General features: G+C 39.3%; 1 protein-coding gene and 1 pseudogene across 2 annotated transcripts in view; both read left to right on the forward strand.

The window, feature by feature from the left end:
* Window positions 1-3,535: 3,535 nt before the first annotated feature.
* Window positions 3,536-26,672, forward strand: part of RRN3 (RRN3 homolog, RNA polymerase I transcription factor) — a 32,836-nt gene continuing 9,699 nt past the window's right edge. Inside the window, exons 1-14 of one of the 2 annotated variants that reach the window (XM_008141566.3) lie at window positions 3,536-3,635; window positions 5,675-5,780; window positions 6,843-6,899; window positions 13,199-13,288; window positions 13,389-13,518; window positions 13,909-13,968; window positions 14,530-14,593; window positions 15,254-15,323; window positions 16,946-17,044; window positions 18,870-18,962; window positions 19,716-19,854; window positions 21,717-21,847; window positions 23,123-23,253; window positions 24,178-24,362. In XM_008141566.3, coding sequence (XP_008139788.2) covers window positions 3,547-3,635; window positions 5,675-5,780; window positions 6,843-6,899; window positions 13,199-13,288; window positions 13,389-13,518; window positions 13,909-13,968; window positions 14,530-14,593; window positions 15,254-15,323; window positions 16,946-17,044; window positions 18,870-18,962; window positions 19,716-19,854; window positions 21,717-21,847; window positions 23,123-23,253; window positions 24,178-24,362 — 1,444 coding nt within the window. In that variant the 5' untranslated portion in view covers window positions 3,536-3,546. Of the gene's footprint in view, window positions 3,636-5,674; window positions 5,781-6,842; window positions 6,900-7,669; window positions 7,774-13,198; window positions 13,289-13,388; window positions 13,519-13,908; window positions 13,969-14,529; window positions 14,594-15,253; window positions 15,324-16,945; window positions 17,045-18,869; window positions 18,963-19,715; window positions 19,855-21,716; window positions 21,848-23,122; window positions 23,254-24,177; window positions 24,363-26,672 lie in introns of those variants that run through there. The other variant, XM_028145481.2, reaches the window with a different exon arrangement.
* LOC114231634 (small nucleolar RNA SNORA48) lies at window positions 20,088-20,232 on the forward strand (annotated as a pseudogene).

The following is a 26,672-nucleotide window of genomic DNA, read 5'->3' on the forward strand; positions in this document are numbered from 1 at the left end:
CAATGATGAGAGAGAATCATTGATCAGCTGCCTTCTGCACGCCCCCTACTGGTGATCAAACTGCAATCCAGGCATGTGCCCTTGCCCAGAATCAAACCCAGGACCCTCCAGTCCGCAGGCTGACGCTCCATCCACTGAGCCAAACCAGTGAGGGCTATAGATATCTTTAATTATATATTTTATTAATGAATGGAGTTTTATAAAGATAATTGACTCATAATATAATCATTGACTCTGGAAAAAGGAGTAAAACCAAATGGGATACCTATTTTTAGTTTCATTATTTAGAAATTGTTGCTGTGGCTCTTCCCAACATTCAAGCATGTGAAAAACATTTGTTGAGCATTTAGAATGACCCTTCATCCACAGCAAAGATTCATTGGGAGCTATTTGGCACAATATAACCTCATTTCTTTATCCTGGGTTAGAGAAGGGCACTTGACCCAAACTTGACCAATGAGAAATTCTTTTCTGATGCCTTAAGATATCCTTGTATGCTTAGGACAGATTTTCCTTTTCTGCTTAAGAGAGCTTGAGATAGTTTCTGATACTTTCAAGCCAAGAGACTTATATTTTATTTTTATTGATTCATAGAGGAAAGGAGGAGAGGGATAGAAACATCAGTGATGAGAGAGAATCATTGATTGGCTGCTTCCTGCACACCCCTTACTGGGGATTGAGCCTGCAACCTGGGCATGTGCCAGGACAGGGAATCGAACATTGACCTCCTGGTTCATAGGTCGGTGCTCAACCTCTGAGCCATGCTGGTCAGGCTCAAGCCAAGAGGCTTTAACCAACAGAACTACTCTAGGGATAATTGTAAAATTCATCTCTAGGGGAAGACTGCTCTTTTGAAAAAACAGCTTAATGGATCTACTGGGTATATGAAAGTAAAGCAAAAATTCATCCTGGAATGAAAAAGCTCGGGACAATTGCGAACAACTGTAATTCACAGTGAGGTAACAGGATGACTACATTGTGGGCAAAGCTTCATCTTTGCAGGCAGCTTGCAAATGCTTGTTTGCTCTATTGTTTTGGGAAGTGGGGGATGCCTTTATTTACTTTGATTTGATTTACAGACAAAAAGAGATGGGATCTAGAGAAGGCAAGACTGATAAAGAAGGCTTTTTTTTCTGGCAAGATGAGTTGGCTTATGGAACCAGGTAATTGAGGAGAGGATCCCCAATGAAGGGACATGACCAAAGCTTTCCAACTGTGAATTATGCTATTTAGTTTTAAGATTTTTCTTGCAAGCTCAGGCTTCCACTGAAAATATTTTTTTTTAAATATATTTTATTGATTTTTTACAGAGAGGAAGGGAGAGGGATAGAGAGCTAGAAACATCGATGAGAGAGAAACATCGATCAGCTGCCTCCTGCACACCCCCCACCGGGGATGTGCCCGCAACCAATATACATGCCCTTGACCGGAATCGAACCTGGGACCTTTCAGTCCGCAGACCGACGCTCTATCCACTGAGCCAAACCGGTTTTGGCTGAAAATATTTTTAAGCATGGCAACCTTGTCTTAGCTGTACTTTGGAAAAATAAGGAAGGGTCTGTGCTCAAGCTTAAGAAGATATTGCTGGAAGTGTATATTGGCACAACTTTGGGAAGCTCTTGAACTGTTTTTTGTATACCCTTCACACTAACAATTCTACCTTAAAACATTCTCACAAACAGGTTTTAGAACATACAAGAATATTCATAGCAATGTACATAATGGGGGAGTGAAGAAAGGAAACTAAACGTTAGTGACAGGAAAATGGATATATAAATCATGGTATATTCTATATGACAGAAAATAAAATACAACTACATACAACAAGGATGGATTCTAGAAACAAAGTTGATTGAAAACAAGCAGCAATATAATACATCATGAAAATAAGTTTATCAAGTTCAAAGACAAGCAAAAGTAAGTAATGTGTTATCTAGGAATATATATGGTAATTACATAAAGACAAGTTAAATTATTTTTAAAAATCAGGATAGTGAATACTTTTGGAAGGAAGCGGGCAGAAGGTAGGATCTGGGAAAAGCACATGGAAGCTTCAAAAGTACAGGTTAATATTCTTTTTCATAAATTGGGTGGTACATTTTGTAATTTACATTAACATATTCTTTTTGTACATATCAGACTTTTGTCCTCTTATTTTTTTCCATCACCGTTTGTCCCCCTATACCCTTTTGTACCTCCCCTTTTTCCACCTCCCCCATACATGTTAGACTTTTTTAAAAATGAAAGAATTGTCAAATTGCTTGATAGTACAGAGTTATACTTCTGACAGTGCCGATGAACTGTGATTTAATTTTTTTTTTTTTCCTTTGGGGGTGGAGGGGAAGATTCCCATTTAAACAGCTCTGTTGTAGCATGGTTGTGAGCTAGGGCACAATTTCCAATTCTGCCCAACATTCTGCAGGAACTCTAGGGTGAAGGAAGCAATAGTGGGACCATATGGAGACAGCAGAAATACTTACTTATTTTACACGTTGTAAAACAGAATATTGTTTTATATTTCACAAGTTGCTTCAGCTGATATAATGTACTTTTTTAAATATTTTTTATTGATTTTTTACAGAGAAGAAGGGAGAGGGATAGAAAGTTAGAAACATCGATCAGCTGCCTCCTGCACACCCCCCACCGGGGATGTGCCCGCAACCAAGGTACATGCCCTTGACCGGAATCGAACCTGGGACCCTTCAGTTCGCAGGCCAACGCTCTATCCACTGAGCCAAACCAGTTAGGGCTAATGTACTTTTTTGATGGGTTTCCAAAGGTTGCATCATAGAGACCAAGGGGGAGGAGCTGTCCCTCTTTCCCTCCCAATTCTCCATACCTCGCCACGTTCTGTTCCTTATGCCTGGAAGACCTTTGGCCGCTTTGTTGATCTGGCTCGTGTACCTCCTTTAAAATTTTAAGTTCTAGGGCTAATGCCTCTTGGAAACTGTTTCCTCCCGCTCTTTGATTTCTCATCCTCGTATCATCACATTCTGAGGTTTGTGATGATAAGGGTAAGTCGCTTGGTCAAACCTGTTTCCGTGAGGATGAGATTATCTTGGGTGTCCTTGAGGATAGTGCAGTGGACATAGAGCTGTTTCCAGGGTCTAGCCGCCTGATTCGAATCCCCTTCCCACTGTAATGTCTGCGGGTTTGAATTCATCACAGTTTGACAGAGCATGCTTCAACTTCAAAAAGTTAATAGGAACCCAGACACCGTTGAGCACCTCCCGGGTGTGCCGCTCTTCCTTTGGGTTCCTCAAAACTGGACCGGGCCGGCACTCCGGACTTGCTTCTCCCAGAGCGTGCTTGAGGCCGCTTTGGGCCCCGCACCTCGCTGGGCCGAGAAAGTCCTCCAAGTAGAAGAAGGGGTCCGAGGCCGGGCGCCGTGGGGAGAAAGCGTTGGCGGCGCTCTAGCCCACGAGCTCACTCCGCTCTCCCCACGTGGGGTTCCCGATTGGCTGAAGGCCGCTTCCGGACCGGAGGCGGTACTAGAAGGAGCACGACTTCCGGCGCGAGGCGCAGTTGTCGCATTTGTCGGGCCCAATGGCGGCTCCACTGCTTCACACGCGGTTGCTTGGAGATGCAGCCGCTTCAGCCTCTGGAGTCAAGACGTTGCGCGCATCCAGGACTGGGTAAGAGCCCGGGCAGCTTCCTTCAGCGCTGCTGGGGCCAAATCCCAGGACCGGCATTAGGGGAGCGGATCCGAAAGGGCCTGGGACAGCCAATGGGGGGGGGGGGGGGGACGGGCGGAGGAGAGGAGGAGAGAGGGTCACCTCAGGTTCTCAAGAGTAAGCCCATGCTCACTAAGCGGATACTAAAGGTGGGAGAGAGGCTGGAAAATTCATCTATTTTCTGTTCCAGAGTCCCGTTTTCTCCTCACTGTGAGCTCCCTCCGTCATAGCGTCCCAGGCCTGGGTACTGCCTAGTGCCTTTAACTCCTCCCTCCCGCTTCTTCGTCTAGATTTGGAAAGTTTCCTATTTGGATTATCAGCGCAATGCTGTCATTGATGGCAAATTGAATCTTATTTCTTTGTCTGAGATTTGCTTCGAGACACATGTTTAACAGTCTCTATCTTGTTCAAATTTTTAAAACCCCTTACCCCCCTAAAATATTTTGGGGTTTAACTTCTTGAGAGTCATTAGTAGGATTGTATGTTTTTCACTAATCTGCTGTTTAGAAGAAGCAAACTTTGTAAAACACCTAGCGTAATATGATTCATTATAATATTTATTAAGCTCCTACCTACTGTTTTAGACACTGGGGAAAGTAGTCTGTCAAAAGACACAAAAGTCACTGACCCCAACAGAGTGTACAGTCTAGGAAGAGAAAGACAGTAAATAGATGAACAAGATAATTTCAGATAATGATAACTGCAGGGAATAAATAAAACAGGGTGTTGAGCAGGGGGAGAGGGGATGGGTATTTCAGATTTCTGATGGGTAAGGCCTCTGACATTTGAACTTCAATTTGAATGAAGACAATTCAACCATGTATAGATTTGGGGAGTGAGTGTTTCAGATAGAGCAATGATTTTCAACTGGTGTGCTATAAGAATTTTAAAAACGTGTAATACTTGACTAGTCAGGTCACTGACCTCTTTTCCTTTAGATTGTCACAAAAATTACAACAACACAATAGCCATCTGGTGTGAATGAATCAAAATTTTACCTTTTTTTAATTGTTTTTTTTACAGAGAGGAAGGGAGAGGAATAGAGAGTTAGAAACATCGATGAGAGAAACATCAATCAGCTGCCTCCTGCACACTCCCTACTGGGTATGTGCCGGCAACCAAGGTACATGCCCTTGACCGGAATCGAACCTGGGACCCTTGAGTCCGCAGGCCAACCCTCTATCCACTGAGCCAGACCGGTTAGGGCTAAAATTTTACCTTTTTTTTTTTTTTTAAATTATTATTTATCTGTTTGTTTTTCAACATCATTTTTAAAAAAATCTTTACCTGAGGATATTTTTCCATTGATTTTTAGAGAGAGGGAAAGACAGAGAAATATTGATGAGAGAAACATAGATTGGTTGCCTCCAGCAAGCGCGCATCCGAGGTACATGCTCTTGACTAGAATCGAACCCGGACTCATCAGTCTGCAGGCCGACGCTTTATCCACTGAGCCAAACCGGTTAGGCATTTACCTATTTTTTTTTTTGGTCAGATTGGCAAAAAGTATATATCTTGGTGTGTTTGCAGAATTTTAGTAATTAGTTTATGTGCCATGAGATGAAAAAGTTTGAAAATCACAGAGATGGAGGGAACAGCAAGTGAAACAGGAACCAGCTTGGCAAAGAATGGAAAGGACATTGACTGCAGCCTAGTAAGTAGCTGGAAAGGAGGTCAGAGTGGTAGGAAGGGCCAGATTAATGAGGACCTTGAAGACCTCATTATGGAGTTTGGATTTGTATTCTAAGTGAAGTAGGAAACCTTTATAAAGTTAAACATCAAGTAGCATGATCTGTTTTAAGTTTTTGAAATATTAGCTCTCTTGAGTGAAGAATGGATTGTTGGGGGTAAGAGTGGAAGCAGGGAAGCCAATTAAGCACACGGTTTAGTGTGAGTGGATAGTATGTCTCACTGAATGATGATGGTTTGATAAATGTTGAGTTGTGATTTTTATCATTCTCTGTCATATACTTAATAGCTTGGTAATCTTGGTTGTACAGGATTTCAGATGTGCTTGAATTAGAGAATGATTTCTTCAACTCTCCCCCAAGAAAAACTGTTCGATTTGGTGGAACAGTCACAGAAGTCTTGCTGAAGTACAAAAAGGTAACAAATAACACATGAAGTTTGGTGCCCCCCGCCCCAGCTTTATTGAGATATAATTGACATTGAGGTTTGGTTTTTGTTGGTCAGAATACAAAGATAGCTATTATATTCTTTAGTTAACATAATAACATGAATTTTAGATATATATTTTTTTAAAAAAAATATATTTTATTGATTTTTTACAGAGAGGAAGAGAGAGGGATAGAGAGTTAGAAACATCGATGAGAGAGAAAGATCAATCAGCCGCCTCCTGCACACCCCCTACTGGGGATGTGCCCGCAACCAAGGTACATGCCCTTGACCAGAATCGAACCTGGGACCCTTGAGTCCGCAGGCCGACGCTCTGTCCTCTGAGCCAAACCGGTTTCGGCGGGGGGTTTTTTTGTGTTAATTTAAAAGTTATTCCACTAAGTCTCAGCATTGGAGGGAAAATATGAATGATTTGTTTTATTTACATTGAGGTATAATTGACATATAATGACTATTTTATATGTAATACTCATTTATATCCATATATGTGAGTCGATGGTATCAACTATCATTCAAATGTCAGTACACAAATATACCTATTTAAATTACTTTTTTTAAAGGGGGTTTTAATGATTTTAGAGAGAGGAAAGGAGGGAGAGAGAAACATCGATTGGCTGCCTCCTGCATACCCCCTACTGGGGTTTGAGCCTACATCCTAGTCCTGTTCCCTGACTGGGAATCGAACCTGTGACTTCCTGGTTCATAAGTCAACACTTAACCACTGAGCTTACCGGTTGGGCTAATTTTTTTTTTTTTTTTGGTAAGAGAACATTTATTGGGTAAATTACAAATAGAAAAAGTAATTCCTAGAATAAATTGCTTTTTAATTGTCACTTTCTTTTTTCCAAGGCCCCTAGCTCCACTAACATGCATTTTTAAATTTCTGTGGATTTTGTAATCCACAATTGATGTGTGGAAGTTACAATGTTTCTTTTGTAATTTCATCAGATATTAAGATACAGTTAAAGGCCCTTTGATCTTCAATAGAAAACTAAAGCAAGTAAAACTTAATTTTCTCCCCTTCTTGTTAAGGGTGAAACAAATGACTATGAGTTGTTGAAGAACCAGCTGTCAGATCCAGACATAAAGGTAATTAATTTTATGTTTGATCATTATCAAAGTCATTGCCACTTAGGACAGATGTTAGTTTGCACTTCTGTTTGATCCTATTCCATTGTTTAAAATCTATTCCCTCTGTGATCCCATCTTTTAAAGATTGTTTTTGTCCTCATCATGTGTTTTTTAAAAAATAAATATTTTTACTGATTTCAGAGAGGAGGGTTTGAACCTACAACCTTTTGGTGAACAGGATGATACTCCAACCAACTGAGTCACCTGGCCAGGGTGGATCCCATCTTATTTTAATCCAGTGGTTCTCAATTAAGGGCAGTTTCACTCCCTTATTTTTTGTTTTAAATCCTCATCCGAGGATATTTTTTCCATTGATTTTTAGAGTAGAAGGGGGTGTGTGGAACATTGATGTGAGAGTGACACATTGATTGGCTGCCTCCCCAACCGAGGCCAGGGATTGAACCTGCAACTCAGGTACATGCTCTTGACTGGGAATCAAACCATGACACTTAGGTCCATGGCTGATGCTCTAACCATTGAGCAAAACCAGCTAGAGCCAACCCCTTCTTTTATACAGTGATAAACAAGACAGTTTTGGTTGTCATAACAGGAGGAAGATAAGGGTGCTACTGGCCTCTGGTGAGTGGATGACAGGTAGTTGCTAAACATTCTACAATGCACAGGGCAGCCTTCCACAACAGAATTATCCAGCTCAAAGTGTCAGTAGTCCCAAGGGTGAGAAATCCTACTTTAAACGTTCCTAATATCTCTTTTCCTCTACGCTGTAGGTAACTTTCATGTCTCTCCAATGCAAAAACAAAACAAAGAAACAACAAAAGATGACTTGTCTTTCAAGCTGCTACTCTTTCAGTGTTTCAGAGTTCAAGATATGGTATCTACCTGTCACGTAGTAACAATTCAACACATTTTGTTTCCCTTTTCTTCCTTTATTGTCCATTATTGGAAAGAATCCTCTATTATCATGACAGTGGTAGTCAGATTGCCTGGGATAAAATTCCAATGCCACTGTTATCCAGGGTATGATCTCTCGGACAAGTTATTTAATCTCTCTGTTTTTGTCTCCTCTATGTAAAACCAGTAGAGGGTTTTTAAACATAGAGGTGTTAAGAGGATCCAGTGAGTTAATATATGAGAAGCACTTACTAGTAGAACAGGCCCTTACTCAAATTAAGGGCTTTGTAATTGTTAGCTGTTATTCCTACTGATGATTTGCACTTTCTCATTTCCTATTCATGGTTAAGGCCACTGCTATAATTACTATGAAAAGATTACCAATGATTTCTTACATACTGATTTTGATGGGCTTTTTAAAAAAATATATATTTTATTGATTTTTTTACAGAGAGGAAGGGAGAAGGAGAGAGAGTCAGAAACATCGATGAGAGAGAAACATCGACCAGCTGCCTCCTGCACCCCCACTACTGGGGATGTGCCCACAACCAAGGTACATGCCCTTGACTGGAATCGAACCTGGGACCTTTGAGTCTGCAGGCCGATGCTCTATCCACTGAGCCAAACCAGTGAGGGCTTTTTTTTTAAATTGATTTCAGAGAGGAAGGGAGAGGGATAGAGATAGAAACATCAATGATGAGAGAGAATCATTGATGGGCTGCCTCCTGCACGCCCCTATTGGGAATCGAGCCCGCAACCCAGGCATGCGTCCTTGACTGGAATCAAACCTGGCACCCTTCAGTCTGCAGGCTGATGCGCCAAACCGGTCAGGGCCGGGCTTTTTTTTTTTAAGCCTCATATTCATTGTAGTAGTTGTTACTTGGCCACCTACTCCTTGAAACCTCTCCTTTAGTTTCTATGTCTTCCTACCACTTACCTCTATCATTCTCCCACTGTATAGATTCTTCCTGTGTGATCTCCTTATACTTTTAATAGCTTTGAAATCTACCTGTTCCTGTAACTGCCAAATTTATATCTACAGTAGGTCCTCAGGTTACGTGGGAGATCCGTTCCTACAGCGCAATGTAATGCGATTTTTGCCGTGTCGGGACTCACCCACATAAGCACCTACATCACTCACATGGAGCACATACACAGCAGTAATGAAGTGAAACAGTAAAAAAAATTAAAAGAAAGATAACAATTCCTGACCTTTACTTGTGGTAAATAAATAATAAAAAACATAAAGCACGTATGTACATATGTCGAAATGACGGAACTTTTTTTTTATAAATAAATGGGAGATGGTGAGGTAACCACGAAATGACGTACGTCTAGTCCAACGTAACTCGAGGACTGTCTGTATAGCTCTTACTGCTCTTGTGGGCTCTACACTTATTTCTTAATTGCCAGCCCATAAGTGTTACATGTGCCCCAAACTTAACATTGTTTCTCTTCCAAACTTACTCCTTCTGAAGCCTTCTTTATGTACTTAAGTAACCTATTGCTCACCTTTTGTTGTTTTTAAATATATTTTTATTGATTTCAGAGATGAAAGGAGAGGGGGAGAGAGATAAAAAACATCAATGATGAGGGAGAACTATTTATTGGCTGCCTCCAGTATGCCCCCTACTGGGGATTGAACCTGTAACCTGGGCATGTGCCCTGGCAGGGAATAGAACCATGACCTCCTGGTTCATAGGTCGATGCTCAACCACTTAGCCAAGCTGGCCGGGCTCACCTGGTTCTTGAGCTAGGAACCTTACAGGCTTTGTGGTCTCACCCTCATATCCTTTGGGGGATAAAAATCTTTTGAGTCTTGTTTTGTGGTTGTTCTCTTGTCTAGATTCCTCAATAATGTCTTTAGTGGTCTTCAGGTTCCAATTCTCTATCTCACCCCCCATTAAAATTTTTTTATCCTCAATAATGCAGCCTAAATGATCTCCAAAGCACATGCTAAATACGTCATTACTCTACTGAACATACTTATGTATATACTAGAGGCCTGGTGCACAAAATTTGTGCATGGGTAGGGTCCCTAGGCCTGGCCAGAGATCAGGGCCGATCTGTGGGGTGACCGGCAGGCGATCAGGGGCCCCCACTGGCACCTGCCTTGGCTGGCCTGGGGCCTGCAGGTGGGGGCAGCTCCTGCATTGAGCATCTTCCCCCTGATGGTCAGTGCTTATCATAGTGACCGGTTGTTCTGTTTGGTCAATTTGCATATGAGGCTTTTATTATTTAGGATATAAAAGGCTAAGTGATCGGCCGACCAGCCGGTAGGTATGATGTGCACTGACTACCCCGGGGGCAGATGTTCAATGCAGGAACTGCTGAGCGATAGCAACTTTGCAGAGTGCCCTCTCGCACTCTGGGACCTTTTGGGGGATGTAAGACTGAAGGTTTCCCCAGGCCAAGCCTAGGGAGCCACCCCACCTGCCAGAGGGACCCCGCTCACTCCACAGACAGCCCTTCAAGCTGCAGCGCCGCCCCAGGTGCAGCTGGCAGGGGAGGGACCATAGGAGGTTGGCTCCAGGGTGTGTCCGACCTGTCTCACCCAGTCCTGCTGGGCACCTTCTAATTAATATCCTTTCAATGTGTATGAATCTGTGCACCAAGCCTCTAGTTGAAGAATAAAGGACCAAGTTCTTTGTATGGCCTATCGTATTTTTTTAATGTTCAATTTCATTAGATACTTCTTTTCATACTTCTTTTCATCTTTATGCCTTTCTATGTGCCTTTTCTCTCTGGCTGCAAGATGTTCTCTGTATCTGGCTAGCTTTGTGACTGAAGGCAAATTACTGCACTTCTGTGCCCCATCTATAACATGGGAACCAATGGGAATGCCTAACTAAAGGAGTGGTTGTAAGGATTAAATGAGTTAATATATGTTAATGTCTTAGAACAGTGCCTGGCACAAAGTATAATATTAGTGTTTACCATTACAGGTGTTTCTCAAGTTACAATGGTATTCAACCCCATTGTAAGTTGAAAATACCTTAGTCAAAAATGGATTTAATACACCAAACGCCGTAGCTTAGCCTAGCCTACCTTAAACATGCTCAGAACACTTACAACAGCCTGAAATTGGACAAAATCATCTTGCTACTGTTGCCCAGCTTTATGCCGCATATCACTAGCCTGGGAAAAGATCAAAGTTCAAGATTTGAAATATGGTTTCTATTGAATGTATATGTTGTCATTGGGAAGTCAAAAAATTGTAAGTCAAATCATCATAAGTAGGGGACCACCTGTAATATTACAGTAATTTACAAAATTCCTAGTCTTTGAGGTCCAGCTAAAATGTCATCTGTAATGAAACTTCCCCTGGTTCTCTCTAAGCACATGGTGGTTCATTCAGTCCATTCCCCACACTTCCAGCAGATCTTTCTAATTGCAAATCTGCCTTACAAGGACTTCAGTGGTTTAACTGGTTGTTTTTTTATAAACATACTTTTCCCTGTGTAAGGAACCTAGCCTCCCATGCACACTCACTCTTTTTAAAGACAGCAGAAGCATCACTTCCTGAGGGCTTTCCCTGACATATGTTTTCTTTCAAAGTACAAAGGACCATTTCTTTGTGTTCCTCTGTATTTTTAAAAAGATATATTTTTATTGATTTCAGAGTGGGAGACAGAGATAGAAACATCAATGAGAGAGAGAATCATTGATCGTGCTGCCTCCTGTACAACCACCACTGGGGATCGAGCCCACAACCAGGGCATGTACCCTGACTGGGAATCGAACCATGACCTCCTGGTTCATAGGGCAGTGCTTGACCATTGAGCAACACCATCTGGACTGTGTTCCACTGTATTTTATGTCAGCATTTCTCATCCTTGGTATCTTGACATACGGATAATCACATCAGTTGTGTCTAAGTTAGTTCAGAGGGGTGTTGCAAGTAATTTGCTTCTGATATTATTTCAGTACTAAAGCATCAAAGTCTGACTGGTTTATTTTTAAAAATGGAGTAGTTTAAGTGTTATCCTTATAATTTTGTCGTACGTGTTTTTTTTTTGGTTGTTTTTTTTTTATGGGAAAGAGATAGGATAGAGCTAACTCATTTTATTTGCAAGTAATTCAGCTGGTCTTTGCTCAGGTGGTGGAGAGCCACCATTAATATTACCCTACATGGTTGTGGACATTATAAAATTACCATATAGCAAATGAGTTGTGACTTACTTTATTTTACTGGTAGCTTACTTTGGGGTTTCATCAGAAAATAGTCTAATTGAAGTTTGTCACATAGCACATAGAAAGCAGTAGTGGTTGAATGAAGGTGGGGAAAAGGTGGTGCAAGGCATTGTGAGAGAGTAGGTGGAGCTTAAGCTTTGACCCAGACAGACAGGTTTAAACCTGGTTCTTTATTGGCTTCTTGGTTGGGCAAGTTGCTTAGTAATCTCTCTTTCCCTGAACTGTAAATCCTTAGCAGTGTTGATATGATTAGGAAAAGATATATATGTGTGGGATTGAGCACCATGCCTGGCACCTGGTGTGTTCTCACTAAATGATACTCTCTATAAAATAGTCTATAACTGTCAGTACAACCCTGTCTTTTAATAGTGTATCTCTCTAGGTACAACACTGTACTGCTTTTGTTTATTAGAGCTCTTTCCCTACTGAGTCTTAATCTGCACTAACTGTTTTCTTTAAAAAATGGGGGTTGTTAGTTTTTTCTTGCGTATGTTGCATGAATATAAACTATATTTTATATAACTTGATACTATATTTTGTTCATGGCTTAGTTTTCTTTTCTTTTTTAAAATATACCCGTGGGTTAAAGTTTAATTTAATTTTCAGACTTGTCAAAGAACTCTATTTTCATTTAGCAGTTTTTTTTCCATGTCATTAAGAGTTGTGAACAATAATTTTATTGCCTGAAAAATATTTCATGGAGTAGTGGAATCATCATTAACATGTAACATATCTTGATACATTTAAATCCAATGTCAGATTGGGTTGAGAAAATTTTATATTTATTGATGACTCTAGTTAACCAGCTTAGACTGAATATTATCAATATGCTTTCGGCAGCATCATTATAGAGGAGCTAGAGGTCCTTGTGGTGTTACAATATTTGAATATTTGAATCTGCAAGTCCCAGGTATCAAAGTTTGAGGGGCAAACAAAAGCGATGAGAAGAAAGTATTACATTTAATTTCCTCCCTCCCTATGTAAAAGTTACTACAAAATTTTTTTCTAAAATTAGAAAATTGATTGTAACATCTTTTTCCAGTTTGACACAAACTAAGAAATTTTCATCTCGATTTTGGCTTAAGTTCAAGTTTGTGACTTTTTCTAATGTAATTATTATTGATAGGTGATTGATGTAAGATAGATATCATCTTCTCTGGTATTTTAGAGGATTTATGATTTTGAAAGTACTTTTTTTTGTTTAACTTAAGGATGACCAGATCATTAACTGGCTGTTAGAATTCCGCTCTTCTATCATGTACTTGACCAAAGACTTTGAGCAGCTTATCAATAGTCTCTTGGTAAGTTTACCATTGATTTCACTGACTAGTATGTAATTCAGTACTTTGAAATATTTATTGCATCAGTGAAATGTTTCTTTTGTCTTTCTCCTGTCTCTAGAGATTGCAGTGGTTGAATAGAAGTCAGACAGTGGTGGAGGAGTATTTGGCTTTTCTTGGTAATCTTGTATCAGCACAGACTGTCTTCCTTAGACCATGTCTCAGCATGATTGCTTCTCATTTTGTACCTCGTAAGTGGTTCCTCTTTGCTTGCTTTGATTTTTCACTTTTTAAATATCTCTATTAAAATACTACCTTCCAAATAACATTTTGGAGATCGTGCCACCATTGACAATTCCAGAACACATGTTGGCAGCAGTTCTGGTACATCTCTGTTCCCTATACTGCAGGAATGTTTAGGTTTGTTTGTTGCTGTGATTTTTATGGGTTGTAATTTACTTTAGTGAACTTCTGGCGAAGTCTTAGAACTTAGGAATTTTTAGTTGTTTAAAAACTTTACTTGAATTTTTTTTCTCCAGATTATAAATTTAATCATTATGCTAGTTCAGATCATGGAAAAAAAATCACTTTTTTGTATAGATCAATGACAGGAGAGTAACATTTTGTTTTTCCTTCAAAAGCCCGAGTGGTCATTAAGGAAGGTGACGTAGATGTTTCCGATTCTGAAGACGAAGATGATAGTAAGTATAAAGTGTATTAAAGCAAAAAATAAATGCCTGCTGTGTCTTAGAGAATGCATGTTGAATGATAAAGTTTAATGGCAATCTTAATGGAACCTTTGCTTTATATTGAGCACTAACATGCAATCAATTGCCCTTAATGCTTTAGTTATATAATTAGTCCACTTATTCTTCATTGATAGTTCGCTATGGAGAAAAATATTGAAATTATTATTTTGCTGATAAATGATTCAGTTTTGGTTATAGGTGCTTTTAGTTTCCAGTACATAATTTTTCAGTTTTTTTTTTTTTTTTAATATATTTTATTGATTTTTTACGGAGAGGAAGGGAGAGGGATAGAGAGCTAGAAAATTGATGAGAGAGAAACATCGACCAGCTGCCTCCTGCACACCCCGCACCGGGGATGTGCCCGCAACCAATGTACATGCCCTTGACCGGAATCGAACCTGGGACCTTTCAGTCCGCAGACCGACGCTCTATCCACTGAGCCAAACCGGTTTCGGCAATTTTTCAGTTTTCAATTTTACTTTGATGTTCATGCTCTCATTTTTTGTCTTGTAGATCTTCCTGCAAATTTTGACACTTGTCACAGGGCCTTGCAAATAATAGCAAGATATGTCCCATCGTGAGTATACTTTTGGAATCAAGAAAATTGCAGTCAATTAGTAGGAAACTAAAACTTGTTTATAGAAGCAAATTCAAGTTGTGTGCTGCATGTTTTTTGTATGCTGTTGCTATAACATCACATTCTAACAAAAAAATGGCATTTTAGTTCTTTATTCACTGTCTTTATTTTTAAAAACTTGCATGCAAATTCCTCCTCCAAGTTATGTATAATGGTTGGAATTTTGCTTTTATTTTCATCAGATAAGATATCCAAAAATTTTCAGTGACGACCTCTCTGTTTTTGTGTCATGCCATTTGAATAAAAATTGCAGTTCTAAGAAAGCTTTTAAGCTGTGTAGGTTTCTTTTGGAGGGGTGGGCTTCAAGTTCCCTCTAAGTTTATTTGCTAACTTTTAAAAAGTCCAAGTTGATAATTTGCTTTTGTAAAAAAAAAAAAGAATTCCCCTTTAATATGCTGTTGATATCAAAGGTTATAGAAGCTTATTTTCCCATAAGTTACAGATTTTCTGTGAAGGCATGCATTAATTTTAAGTTCTAATTGCTTGAGGTAGGCGTTACTGTTTGCCCCATGTATCCACATTTGCGCTTACAATGGAAATGCTCCCTTCCAAGACAGCAGCTAACATGGATTGGTTGATTTTTTTTTCTTTTTTTAATAGAACACCGTGGTTTCTAATGCCAATACTGGTAGAAAAATTTCCATTTGTTCAAAAATCAGAGAGAACATTGGTAAGAAATATTTTCATGGGGGAAATACTGGGAAAATTGTTTTATGTGATTTGGTTTTAGATGCTGTTAGATCTAAGAATTTGACTCAAATTCCTTTCTTAGCAAGTGACTGAGTATCCCCAGTGCCACTTTGATTCCTATGTGCATTTCAGGGGCCCATTTCAAAAATATCTGAATAGGCTTAATGATTATACAGATAAAAATTACTAGAAGGTAATAGGTCATATATTATCAATGGAAATACGCCTTATTTGAACATGAAGACAGCCTTCTTTTAGGTGAATTCTGTTTTAAGTTTAACCTCTTCCTTTCCAAGTTTTAGGTCATCTGTGTTGTTTTCAATAACTAATAGAGGTTCCCTTCTAAGCATAGATTACTTTTTCCTAAGTAAGTTATCACAGGCATTAAATAAGGAGTTGGTAAATTTTGCTAATGTTTGTGATAGTCTGCTTTAAGAGGAATATTATAAATCCTGTATCTCTTATGAACATAGGTGCAAAAGTTCTCAACAAAGTAATTAGAACCTGAATCTAGCAACAGGTAAAAAGAATTGTGCACCATGACCAAGTGAAATGTATTCTAGTAATACAAGATTGGATTAATACTCCAAATCAGTTATAACCTACCATGTCGATAGAATAAATAACAAAACCCACATGATCATTGCAATAGATGCAGAAAAAGCTTTTGACAGACAGCACCTACTAGGATTGCTGTACTATAAAAAGATGAATAATAATAAGTGGTGGTGAAGATGTGGAGAAATCAGAACCCTGCACATTGCTGATGAGAATGGGAAATGGTGCAGCTGCTTTGGAAAACAGTTTGACAGTTCCTCAAAAAAAACACAGAATTGCCACATGACCCAACATTTCCACTGCTGGGTATATACCCAAGACAAATGAAAGCATTTGTCCACACAAAACTTATGTGACTGTCCAAGCAGCATTATTTATCATAGCAAAAATATGGAAACTGCTAAATGTTTTAAGTGATAAGCAAACAAAATGTGGATGGTATGTCTACAGTGGAATATTATTTAGCAATTGAATAGCTTACTTGCTATAACATGAGTGGACCTTGAAAACATGCTGAAAAACCACATAGTTTGAGATTTCACTTACATGAAATGTCTAGAATAGGTAAATTCATAGAGACAGAAAGTAGGCTAGTGGTTATCAAGAGCTGGGGAGAGGTACTTGACTAAAAGATAACAGGGTTTCTTTTTAGGGTGATGAAAATGGTCTACAACTGATTATGGTGATGGTTGCGCAATTCTGAATATACTGAAAACCTTTGAACTGTACACTTTAAGTGGGTGAATTGTATTATGAACTATATATTTATCAAAAAACCTATTTTAACAACACTGTAGTATACAAATTACAAATTAATTTTATTGGTGGTAATTTGATTGATTATACCGAACTACTTATTGACATGGCAACAGGCTACTCCGCTATATACAGGCAGAAACTGAATATATAAACAGTATAGTTTCTGTGTTAGTAGATAGTCTATTTTTTCTATTTCAGTAATTGGAAATAAAGATTGTGTAATTGATGCTTTTCTTACATAACTGAAACATTCTCTGTTGTAATGTTTCTTTTTTCATATTTTAGGAATGTTATGTTCATAACTTACTAAGAATTAGTGTGTATTTTCCAACCTTGAGGCATGAAATTCTGGAGCTTGTCATTGAAAAGCTACTCAAATTGGATGTAAGTATTTAATATGTTTTTCTCCTTGGTTTTTCTTTATTAAATATATTTGCTATAATCATAATATGTAAAACAGTAGTAGCAGCAATGGAAAAGAATCCATAGTTCCACTTTTGATTCATTTATTTGTACATTGCTTGAAATTCATCAAAGTGCTGGGGGTTATAGACAGTCCCATCTCTCATGGTTGGGGCACATGGCATTAATTAGACAGTTACACCAATATAAAAATGTAGTTGAGGTAAATGTTATGAATGGAACACACACATTGCTATGACATGGGAAATCTGATATAATCAGGAGTCAGGAAAGCATTTAAAGAGGCCTGCAATAAGGTGTAATAGGAATGAAAGAAAGTGGATTCTCTTGACATTGTGGAAGAAAGGTGACCGGGTCCTCTAGACTGAGTAGGAAGTGGAGAAGTAGGGATTAAAGAAAATAATCCTTCAAAGGTAGCTCACTGTGGAATAGAATCTTGGTGTTGACATTAACAGTAGTAAGAAAAGTCATAAGGAAGTTTGAAGATGATGAGTTCCATTTTGGATGGATTGAGGTGTGCAGGTCAGAAGCTGGCAGGTGAAGACTCACCAAGTAGCTGTAGCTGCAGGTAGGGGATTGAGTACAAACCTGTGGAATGATGCAATTTAGGATAGGAGAGAGGAAGTATGATTGAAAGTGTGAGGAAAACCAAGAGTGTGGATATGTGGGGAGGATTTGGAAGAAGGAAGAGTTTGGTCAACAGCATGAAATATAGCTGACATTTTAAAGGAGAATAAGGAAAGCTAAAGTCCTTGGATTTGGTGATTGGGGGGTAATCTGTTGCTTTGTCCAAGTGGAGGGGGACACTGCATTTTAGAGAATCTGGATGGTTAGGAAGTGAAGTTGTTAAGATATCTCGGTGAGGGTTTGTGGTGTTAAGAGAGGATGAGGCAGGGGAGAGAGGCAGGTGTTGGGGAGACTTGAGGTTTGTGGACTGAAGAGATGAGTTGGAAACATTGATTCTGCAGGGGAGAAGAAGGCTGTAATGAGACAAGTCTAGCAAGTGCTGGATGTTAGGCAGGCTTCCCCAGTGCTCACTTAGAGTTAACCTCTGCCCAACTGCATCCATAATCTTTCTAAAGTCTTATCTGGTCTGTACTTAAGGAACATATTAGACTGCATTTAGGAAGATGGTCATGTTTAGATAGTAATAAAGGCATGATTTAAATGGTATTTTAAAAAGATATTTGAAGGGTTACATAACAATGAATATTCATAGTTCAAATTTAACTTGCATTTCATCGTTTTTCTGCTCAGTAAATTGATGATATGCTTCTCATACATATACAACATGTATGTGAGTATCTTGTGTATAGTACGAGTTAGAATAGATACTGAGTTTGTAAAAGCTATCCAAATTTAGACTAATACACCACAGTTCATGTTGATTTTATATAAGTATATGGCAGTGGTCGGCAAACTGCGGTTCTGTTGACTAATGAGTTTGCCGACCACTGACCTAGACTCTCGATTCCAATAATTACAGGCTGTTGTTGTTCCTTGTGATTAAGCCCCTATCCCTGTGGTCGGCAAACTCATTAGTCAACAGAGCAGCAAACCGCGGCTTGCGAGCCTCAGTTTGCTGACCACTGGTATATGGTAAAAGGAGCTTGATTTATGATCTTGTAATTTCCTTCATGACACAAACCAATTTTAGGTTTGCACCTTAATTATGTAATGAGTTACAGTGCTAATCTGGACACCTGTAAGGTATATAGATCAAATGAATTTTCAGTTCCCGAATAATGTATTTAAAAAAATTTTTTTTTTCTTTGTTATAATGTAGGTGAATGCATCCCGGCAGGATATTGAAGATGCTGAGGAAATAGCAGCTCAAACTGGTAGTGGAACAGATGCCACAGAAGGACTATTTAATATGGTGAGCATTTATTAGTAAAAGCAGTCAGACCTGGCTATATAAGTACAGAGGGAGGGAAGAGACACCTAATGGCATACCATCTCCTTCAAGGCTTTAGTTTAAAACAGTTCAAACTTGAAAGTGATTTTTTTTTGGAAGTGATTTCTGAAATGAAGTAGTTTGCTTCCATGTTGCTTACTGCAACATGTTGGTTTATTTCCAAGGTTTTAATTTGGGTTTGGGAAAGCATGCTTCTCTTTCATTCTGTTTATGTTTGTTTTTGTGACCACATTATTATTGGTGAGGGAGTGAAAAATAGAAGAGCATACCAATTTAATTTTTATATTTTATAAGTTGTATACCTTAACGCAGTATTTCTCTACCTGGGGAAATGTCTTAAGTTGGGTTCACTGGGAGGAGAGCCTGAGATGGGGATTCAGGTGTCCTTGGACACAGGGTGTGAGGAAGCAGAAAAGGGCAGAGGGGAAGGACCTAGTGGGTGCCAGGAAGTGGGAGCATCTATGATGTTTGCATGGTCACGCCCTACGAGGGTCTTCTAGATGAGAATTAGAGGCTGGGCTCTGAACCTGTGCTTTTATTTTGAATTTCACAATTGGTTCTGACTTACACCTCTGGTTGAGAGCCCCTCCCTGGAATGGTATATATGTATTTTCTTTATTTATCTTTTAAAGGAAATAATCACCTCTAACAGTTTCCTCACTAAACTACTTTTCCTGAATTTTTAAATGTCAGCGTTTACATTATCTTTTAAAGGATGAAGACGAAGTACCTGAAAATGAAACAAAGGCTGACCCTGAAAGGCTCAATCAGATGGCACATCCCGTCGCCGAACGCCTGGACATCCTGCTGTCTTTACTTTTGTCCTACGTTAAGGATGTCTGCTATGTAGATGGTAACAGCCTATAATAGTCACAGTAGCTGTTTATTGAACACCTGGCTCTGTGCTGATAGAAATCCTGTAAAAATCACTATTTTAAGTATGAGGAAAAGAAGGTTTAGTGAGATTAAGTTACTTGCCAGTATAACATAGCTTGGAAAGGGTGACACTGGGATTCAGGCTCAGTTATATGTCTTCAAAGCCCTTGATCTTTTCACTGACTATTGTGTTAAAAGATTACATATGGCACCCCCTAGCAATGGGCAAGGAGACACCTGATGGGTGGTGGTGTTCTTACATCAATCAGGGGCAAAGCAGACATACAGTCCTTAGTTCATCCTAGCTTGATGCCTGTCTTGGTGGCCAGAGCTGTTTCATGCCTGAGGCACATTAAAAAATAAAGATTATATATTGGTGCTTAAGATTATATATTGGTCATTTTTATGTGGATACCAGATTACACTCAGATTGTTCAAGACATTTAAGAATGGTATAGTAGACATAGATATATGGTGCTTGGTGTTATATACCGAGTTAGAGGATCTTGGTACTGAAGTGGACAAATCATATGCTTTTTGTCTTCATGGAACTTTTAGTTGCATGGAACTTTTAGTCTAGAGGCTTTGCCTTGAAAACAATTATTTTTCGTTCTCATTATTTAGATTTAAGAGTGAAACTTAGCCACTCAGAGTAAGACGTGAATCTGAGTTGACTAAGTTACTATTTTAACTTTTTTATTGTTATAAAAATAATACATGTAGACTAGAAAAAATTTGGAGACTATAGGATAGGATTTTTAAAAGGCATTTTAAATGGCCACATTCCTAGTATTCAAAAAACTTACTAGCATTTTGATAAATGCTTTTTTCTGTGTGTGTGTGTGTCTGTCTGTGTGTGTGCGCGCGCGCACGTTAGGCCGGCCTGTACCCTCTCCAATCTGGGACCCCTTGGGGGATGTTCGACTGCCAGTTTAGGCCCGAAGTCAGACATCCCTCTCTCAATCCGGGACTGCTGGCTCCTAACCACTCACATGCCTGCCTGATTGCCCCTAACCGCTTCTGCCTGCCAGCCTGCTCGCCCCCTAACCACTCCCCTGCCAGCCTGATTGATGCCTTACTACTCCCCTGCCACCCGATCACCCCCAACTGCCCTCCCCTGCTGGCCTGGTCACCCACAACTGCCTCCCTGCCAGCCTGGTTGCCCCACACAGCCTGCTGAATGTTCAGTTGTTTGGTCGTCCTTCACTAAACCCCCTGCTGGCCTGGTTGCCCCACGCAGCTTGCTGTTTGGTCATTACTATTACTGTGATGGCATCCAGACAATTTGCATGTTCCTCTATTATTAGTATAGCTTTTTTCTGGTGGCTTTGTGGCGGGGGGGTCACACTACATGTAGTATTTCGTAATCTGCCCTTTTCACCTATTGTGAACCTTTTCTCATACAATTCACTGTTCTTTTAAAATAGTTGCTATTGATCATAGAGATTTAACTGATCTCTTTTACCACCACTCTTTTTATGTCATTACGAATAAGTGTAATGAACATTTTGTACATTATCATAGTCATTTGCTTTAATATGTTCCTAGTAGTAGAATTATTGGAATAAAAGACTTCTGCCCATGAATTGTAAAATTGCCTTTTAGAAGGGTGCACATTGTGGCATCAGAGCAGTATGTGTGAGGTGCGGGCCTGCTTCCTGCCAGAGCTGGGTTATTACACTTGAGAAGGAAAATTTGTGCAAAATAAAAATGGCATTTTATTTTAATCATAGCTTAATGGATGATGTATTTCTTAATGGTATTTTTTTCTTAAATAATGTATTATAAAACTTGAAAATAATATACTTATAAGACTGAAATGCCATATTTTCTCTGTAGGTAAGATTGATATCAACAAAACAAAGGATTTATATCGAGAGCTCATAATTATTTTTGATAAACTCCTGTTGCCCACCCATGCCTCCTGCCACGTTCAGTTTTTCATGTTTTATCTCTGTAGCTTTAAATTGGTGAGTATGTCATTAATATTATCATAGCTTATTTTATTCTTGCCCACGTTTTCCCTTAAAAACGGGGGTGGAGGGAGTAGGGAAGGGAGATCATGAGGTATTTCTTTTTTGTGAGTTCATTTTGCTAGTTCCGTTAATAAAGTACATGCCCGCCCTGGCTGGTTTGGCTCAGTGAATAGGGCGTCGGCCTGCCGACTCAAGGGTCCTGGGTTCAATTCCAGTCAAGGGCATGTACTTGGTTGCGGGCACATACCCAGTAGGGAGTGTGCAGGAGGCAGCTGATCAATGTTTCTCTCTCATCGATGTTTCTAACTCTATCCCTCGCCCTTCCTCTCTGTAAAAAATCAATAAAATACATTAAAAAAAAAAAAAAAGTACGTGCCCTTAAATGTATGGAAAAGAGCAGAGCAGAGGGCATTGTTATTGCTGCCTTCCAGCTTAGCCAAGTGCTCTGAAAACATCATCCCGCATTTGGTCCACTAGGTGGAGTGCTTCCCTTCAATTCAAGCCTTGATTAAAATCTCAGATGGGATATTTTAAGTTCATTTTTTTTTAGTCTCAGTTGATCCTGTGTAAACCAAACTAACTCTTTAATCTATATAACTTTAGGGTTAGGTTTTCTATTTTGGAAAAGAAATGATTGGAAGATTCTACTCATTTGCAATTATTTTGTAGCTTTTTAGAGCAATCGGTATTGTCATGGGTAAGAAGGTTAAAGTGAGTCTGCGTCAAAGTAGAGGTTAATAGTTTTTGAAAAGAGCTATTTGGAAGAAATTGGAGGTTGCATCCTTTGTTAAACAGAAGCTTACTCAGTCTGTCTTTTCTTGAGATTAGCATAACTAGTCAAGTGACTGCACATACTGGTCAAGTTCAATACATGCAATCAAACACTGGAAGGTTACTTTGAACTCTGAAAGGTCCTGCAATAGGGGTTTCCATGTGTGTGTGGATTATTGCTGGTTCCCAGTTCTTGCCAAAAGTCAGGATCACTTTGTAGAGCTTTTAAAATAGGTGATTGCAAAGCCCTGTCACAAACCTACCGAATCTGTTAGGTTGATTTTGATGCTTAGCTTGTTTTGGGATCCATTGGATTATTTAATGCTCGGGAGCCTTTTGTTTTTAATATTATCTCAAGGTGTTTTAAAAATAAGAACCATGACAACAGTTATTTAGCGATATAACTGAGGTATCAGAACTTTCCCACATTGGTGAATTAAAATCTTAGGCTTCTGATAGCTAGAATATCTTAAGCATTCAAAAATGCTTTTGTTTTAGGGATTTGCAGAAGCATTTTTGGAACATCTCTGGAAAAAATTGCAGGATCCGAATAATCCTGCCATCATCAGGCAAGCTGCTGCAAATTATATTGGAAGCCTTTTGGCAAGAGCTAAATTTATTCCTCTTATGTAAGTAACCTAATTTTTCCAAGGGTTTTTGTTTTTTTATATCATGCTTTAAAAGATTATAGCATTTTCTTAAGTCAGAGAAATATCTGCCTTGTGTTTTTGGTCTCTCTTTAAAGTGAAAAAAAAATCTGTTCCCACACCCCTGCAAAATGTTTACATTTCCAAGAGGCAATTTCCAAATAAACATTTTCTGTTTTATATGTAAAGCTCTCTGTTTAGTATGGCTGTACTTGAAAATGAAGATTCATTTGTCTCCATGGGTAGTGTGCAGTGTTGTATACTATTTTGATTCTTTTTATAGGTTTGTCATTTTTTCATTTGCATTCTGAATCAATTATGTCTGTTAAAGCTGAAGAAAAAATCCTTGTAAAGGTAACAGAAAAATCTATGTAGGAGGCCAGCTCTAAACCTATTTCTTCCAGTGATCCAGGAAGATATCTTTGGGCAAGGATGCTATTAGAGACCCTTCCTTAACAACCAGCTATTTGGCCATTCTGTCCTAAATTGTTGACACAGGGCTTCATTAGAACCCCATAGGGAATGGTGAAATCATCCAGACTTTCTCTTTCCCTTATAAGCTGTTGGTAGACACCCTCTGTTCTTTGGCCAAATTTCTCTTAAGAGGGTTGGGGGGTGGGGGTGAGGGGGTGGAGGGAGCATTGGAGAAGCTTTTCTGTGTTGATAATGAGAAACTGGTCTCCATCCCATCCCTTGGGACTTCCAGGGTTCTTAGGGCCTGCCTCTTGTCCCCCCACCCCTACCCTGCATTTCCTTCGTTTAATTCTCCTCTGTGCCCCTGGCTAATATATAAAGAAGCCTATGGATTGACTTTTCTTAGTTTGCATTGAGAGGCATTGTGTTTTCTGTCACTGTAGTTTTTTTAATGAAGCCAGTGGATTTGACTTGAATTTTTCTTCTCTCTAGTACTGTAAAATCATGCCTAGATCTTTTGGTTAATTGGCTGCACATATACCTTAATAACCAGGATTCAGGAAAAAAGGCATTTTGTGATGTTGCTCTACATGGACCGTTTTACTCAGCCTGCCAAGCTGTGTTCTACACTTTTGTTTTTAGACACAAGCAGCTTTTAAGTGGAAACCTGAAGGAAGGTCAGTGATGTGGGATTGATGGATGTGAACTGGATTTTCCTGTGTACTAGTCACCCTTTAGAATGCGATTTGTTACTTTTTAAAAAATTTGTTGAAAACTCTGGAGTCAGAAAACTGCACATGCACACAAACTTTTATAAATTATTTCAAGCAGCATATAAGCCCCTAACACCTCCTTAAGCGTCCTCTTAATAGTTGATGGATTTGAGGTTGAGAACCTCTGCTTTAGAGGGTGGCATCTAGAGTAATGTAAGATGTGAAGATGCTCTTCTTCAGAGGTGAGGCCGAGCACTCGCACTGGGCCAGCACCATGCTCGGCTTCCTGTGCACCTCCTTGTCCCTGTGACAGCCCAGTGAAGGACAGGTGTCATTCCCACTGAGCAGAAGACACCAAAGCACAGGGAAGTATTTTATTTGGCAGGATTGGAAATTGAAACCAGGTGAGGATGGCTGTAAAGCTGTGGTCATAATGATTATGCATCTTTATCTAACGACTTAAGTAAATTTACTGTTTTTCAATTTTGCTAATTTCTAAGGGTTTATTATTTAAATCTACCAGAAGAAGCTTATTTTTTGGGTTATTTTAAATTTTAGTTGAAGACCGTCCCTGGTAGCGATATCAGTTAAACAAAACAAATTTAAATTTTTTGTTTTACTGTCATGAATAATTCAAATGGTTTAATAGGCTGTTTCCTCTAAACTGGAGTTTCTTAAGCTCTGCACTTACATTTGGGCTGGATAATTTTGTGTTGTGGAGGCTGCCTTTGCATTGTAGAATGGTTAGCAGCTGCCTCCTCACCTTCTACCCACTAGATGGCACTAGCACCTCTCCCCATCCTATCCTCTGTAGTGACAACTAAAACTGTCTCCAGACACTGCCAGATGTCTTCTAGGGGCACAATGGCCTTGAGTTGAGAAGCACAGCTCTAAACGGAAACTTGTATGTGTTGTGTTGTGTGTGTGCGTTACATATATTTACTTACACCCCATATACTTCTGAAAAGATGTGGGGTTTAAAAATTAATTGTATGAACTAGTGATAGGACAAGGCTTTGTCACAAGGTAAGTAAAATCTCTACATTTCTTTGTGTGAATAAGTGGTAAGATTCTTGGTTAAAGAGTATTTCTTCTAAGCCATAACATCCCATTTAAGAAGTTTTTGATTGATTGATTGATTGATTTGAGAGAGAAACATCGATCTGTTGTTCTACTTAATTATGCATTCATTGGTTGATTCTTGTATGTGCCCTGACCAGGGATCAAACCCTTAACCTTGGTATATCGGGGTGAGCCTAACATCCCATTTTTAGTAATTTTTATCAAGATATACATCAGCCCTAACTGGTTTGGCTCTGTGGATAGAGCGTTGGCCTGCGGACTGAAAGGTCCAAGGTTCGGGTCCGGTTAGGGGCATGTACCTTGGTTGCGGGCACATCCTCAGTGGGAGGTGTGCAGGAGGCAGCTGATCGATGTTTCTAACTCTCTGTCCCTCTCCCTTCCTCTCTGTAAAAAAATCAATAAAATATATCTTTTAAAAAAAAAAGATATACATCAAAGAATCTCCTAACAAACATACTTAAGCACAAGTTGGTTTGCTTGCCTCTTAAAATAGGTATGGTATCTTTCTTTTACTAATATAGGAGATAAGTATATTTATTAGTTCCAGGACAGTGAAATCTGTCTAATTTTTCATTCTACATCCATAGTTTTCTTGTGTGTGTGTGTGTGTGTGTGTGTGTGTGTGTTTAATGTGGAATACAAACAACTAATGCACATTCAAAAACGGTCAATTTTACTAGTAATTTAAGACAGGCAGGTCTTACGGGCTTGTTTTTTGATTGCTTGTCAGATTGACTACACACACACACACACACACACACTATATGGAATTCAGGAAGGAGAAATTTCCACACGCTATAGGGATTGGAGAGTCACCGTGTTGCCAGAACTTTTTAATCATTTCATGATTGTTAGCTGAAATCAAATCATATGGCCTTTAAACTCGGCATATGCTGTGCTTACATATCTGAATTTCAAATTGTCATACAAGCTTATGTCCACTAGGAATGTGTGCTTACTTTACTTTGAAGTCCTGGGTCTTTAAAAGAAGAAACAGCCCTGGCCAGTACGTCAGTGGTTAATGTCAGCCTGCAGCCCAAAGGGTTGGGTTCGATTCCCAGTCAAGGGCACGTACCTTGGTTGCAGGTTCCCCAGCCCTGGTAGAGGCGCATACAGGAGGAAATTAGTCAGCAACTAATAGATGTGTCTCACATTGGTATTTCTCTCCTCCCCCCTCCCTCCCTTCCACTA

Source organism: Eptesicus fuscus, chromosome 4, assembly GCF_027574615.1.
Source record: "Eptesicus fuscus isolate TK198812 chromosome 4, DD_ASM_mEF_20220401, whole genome shotgun sequence".
Lineage (NCBI taxonomy): Eukaryota > Metazoa > Chordata > Mammalia > Chiroptera > Vespertilionidae > Eptesicus > Eptesicus fuscus.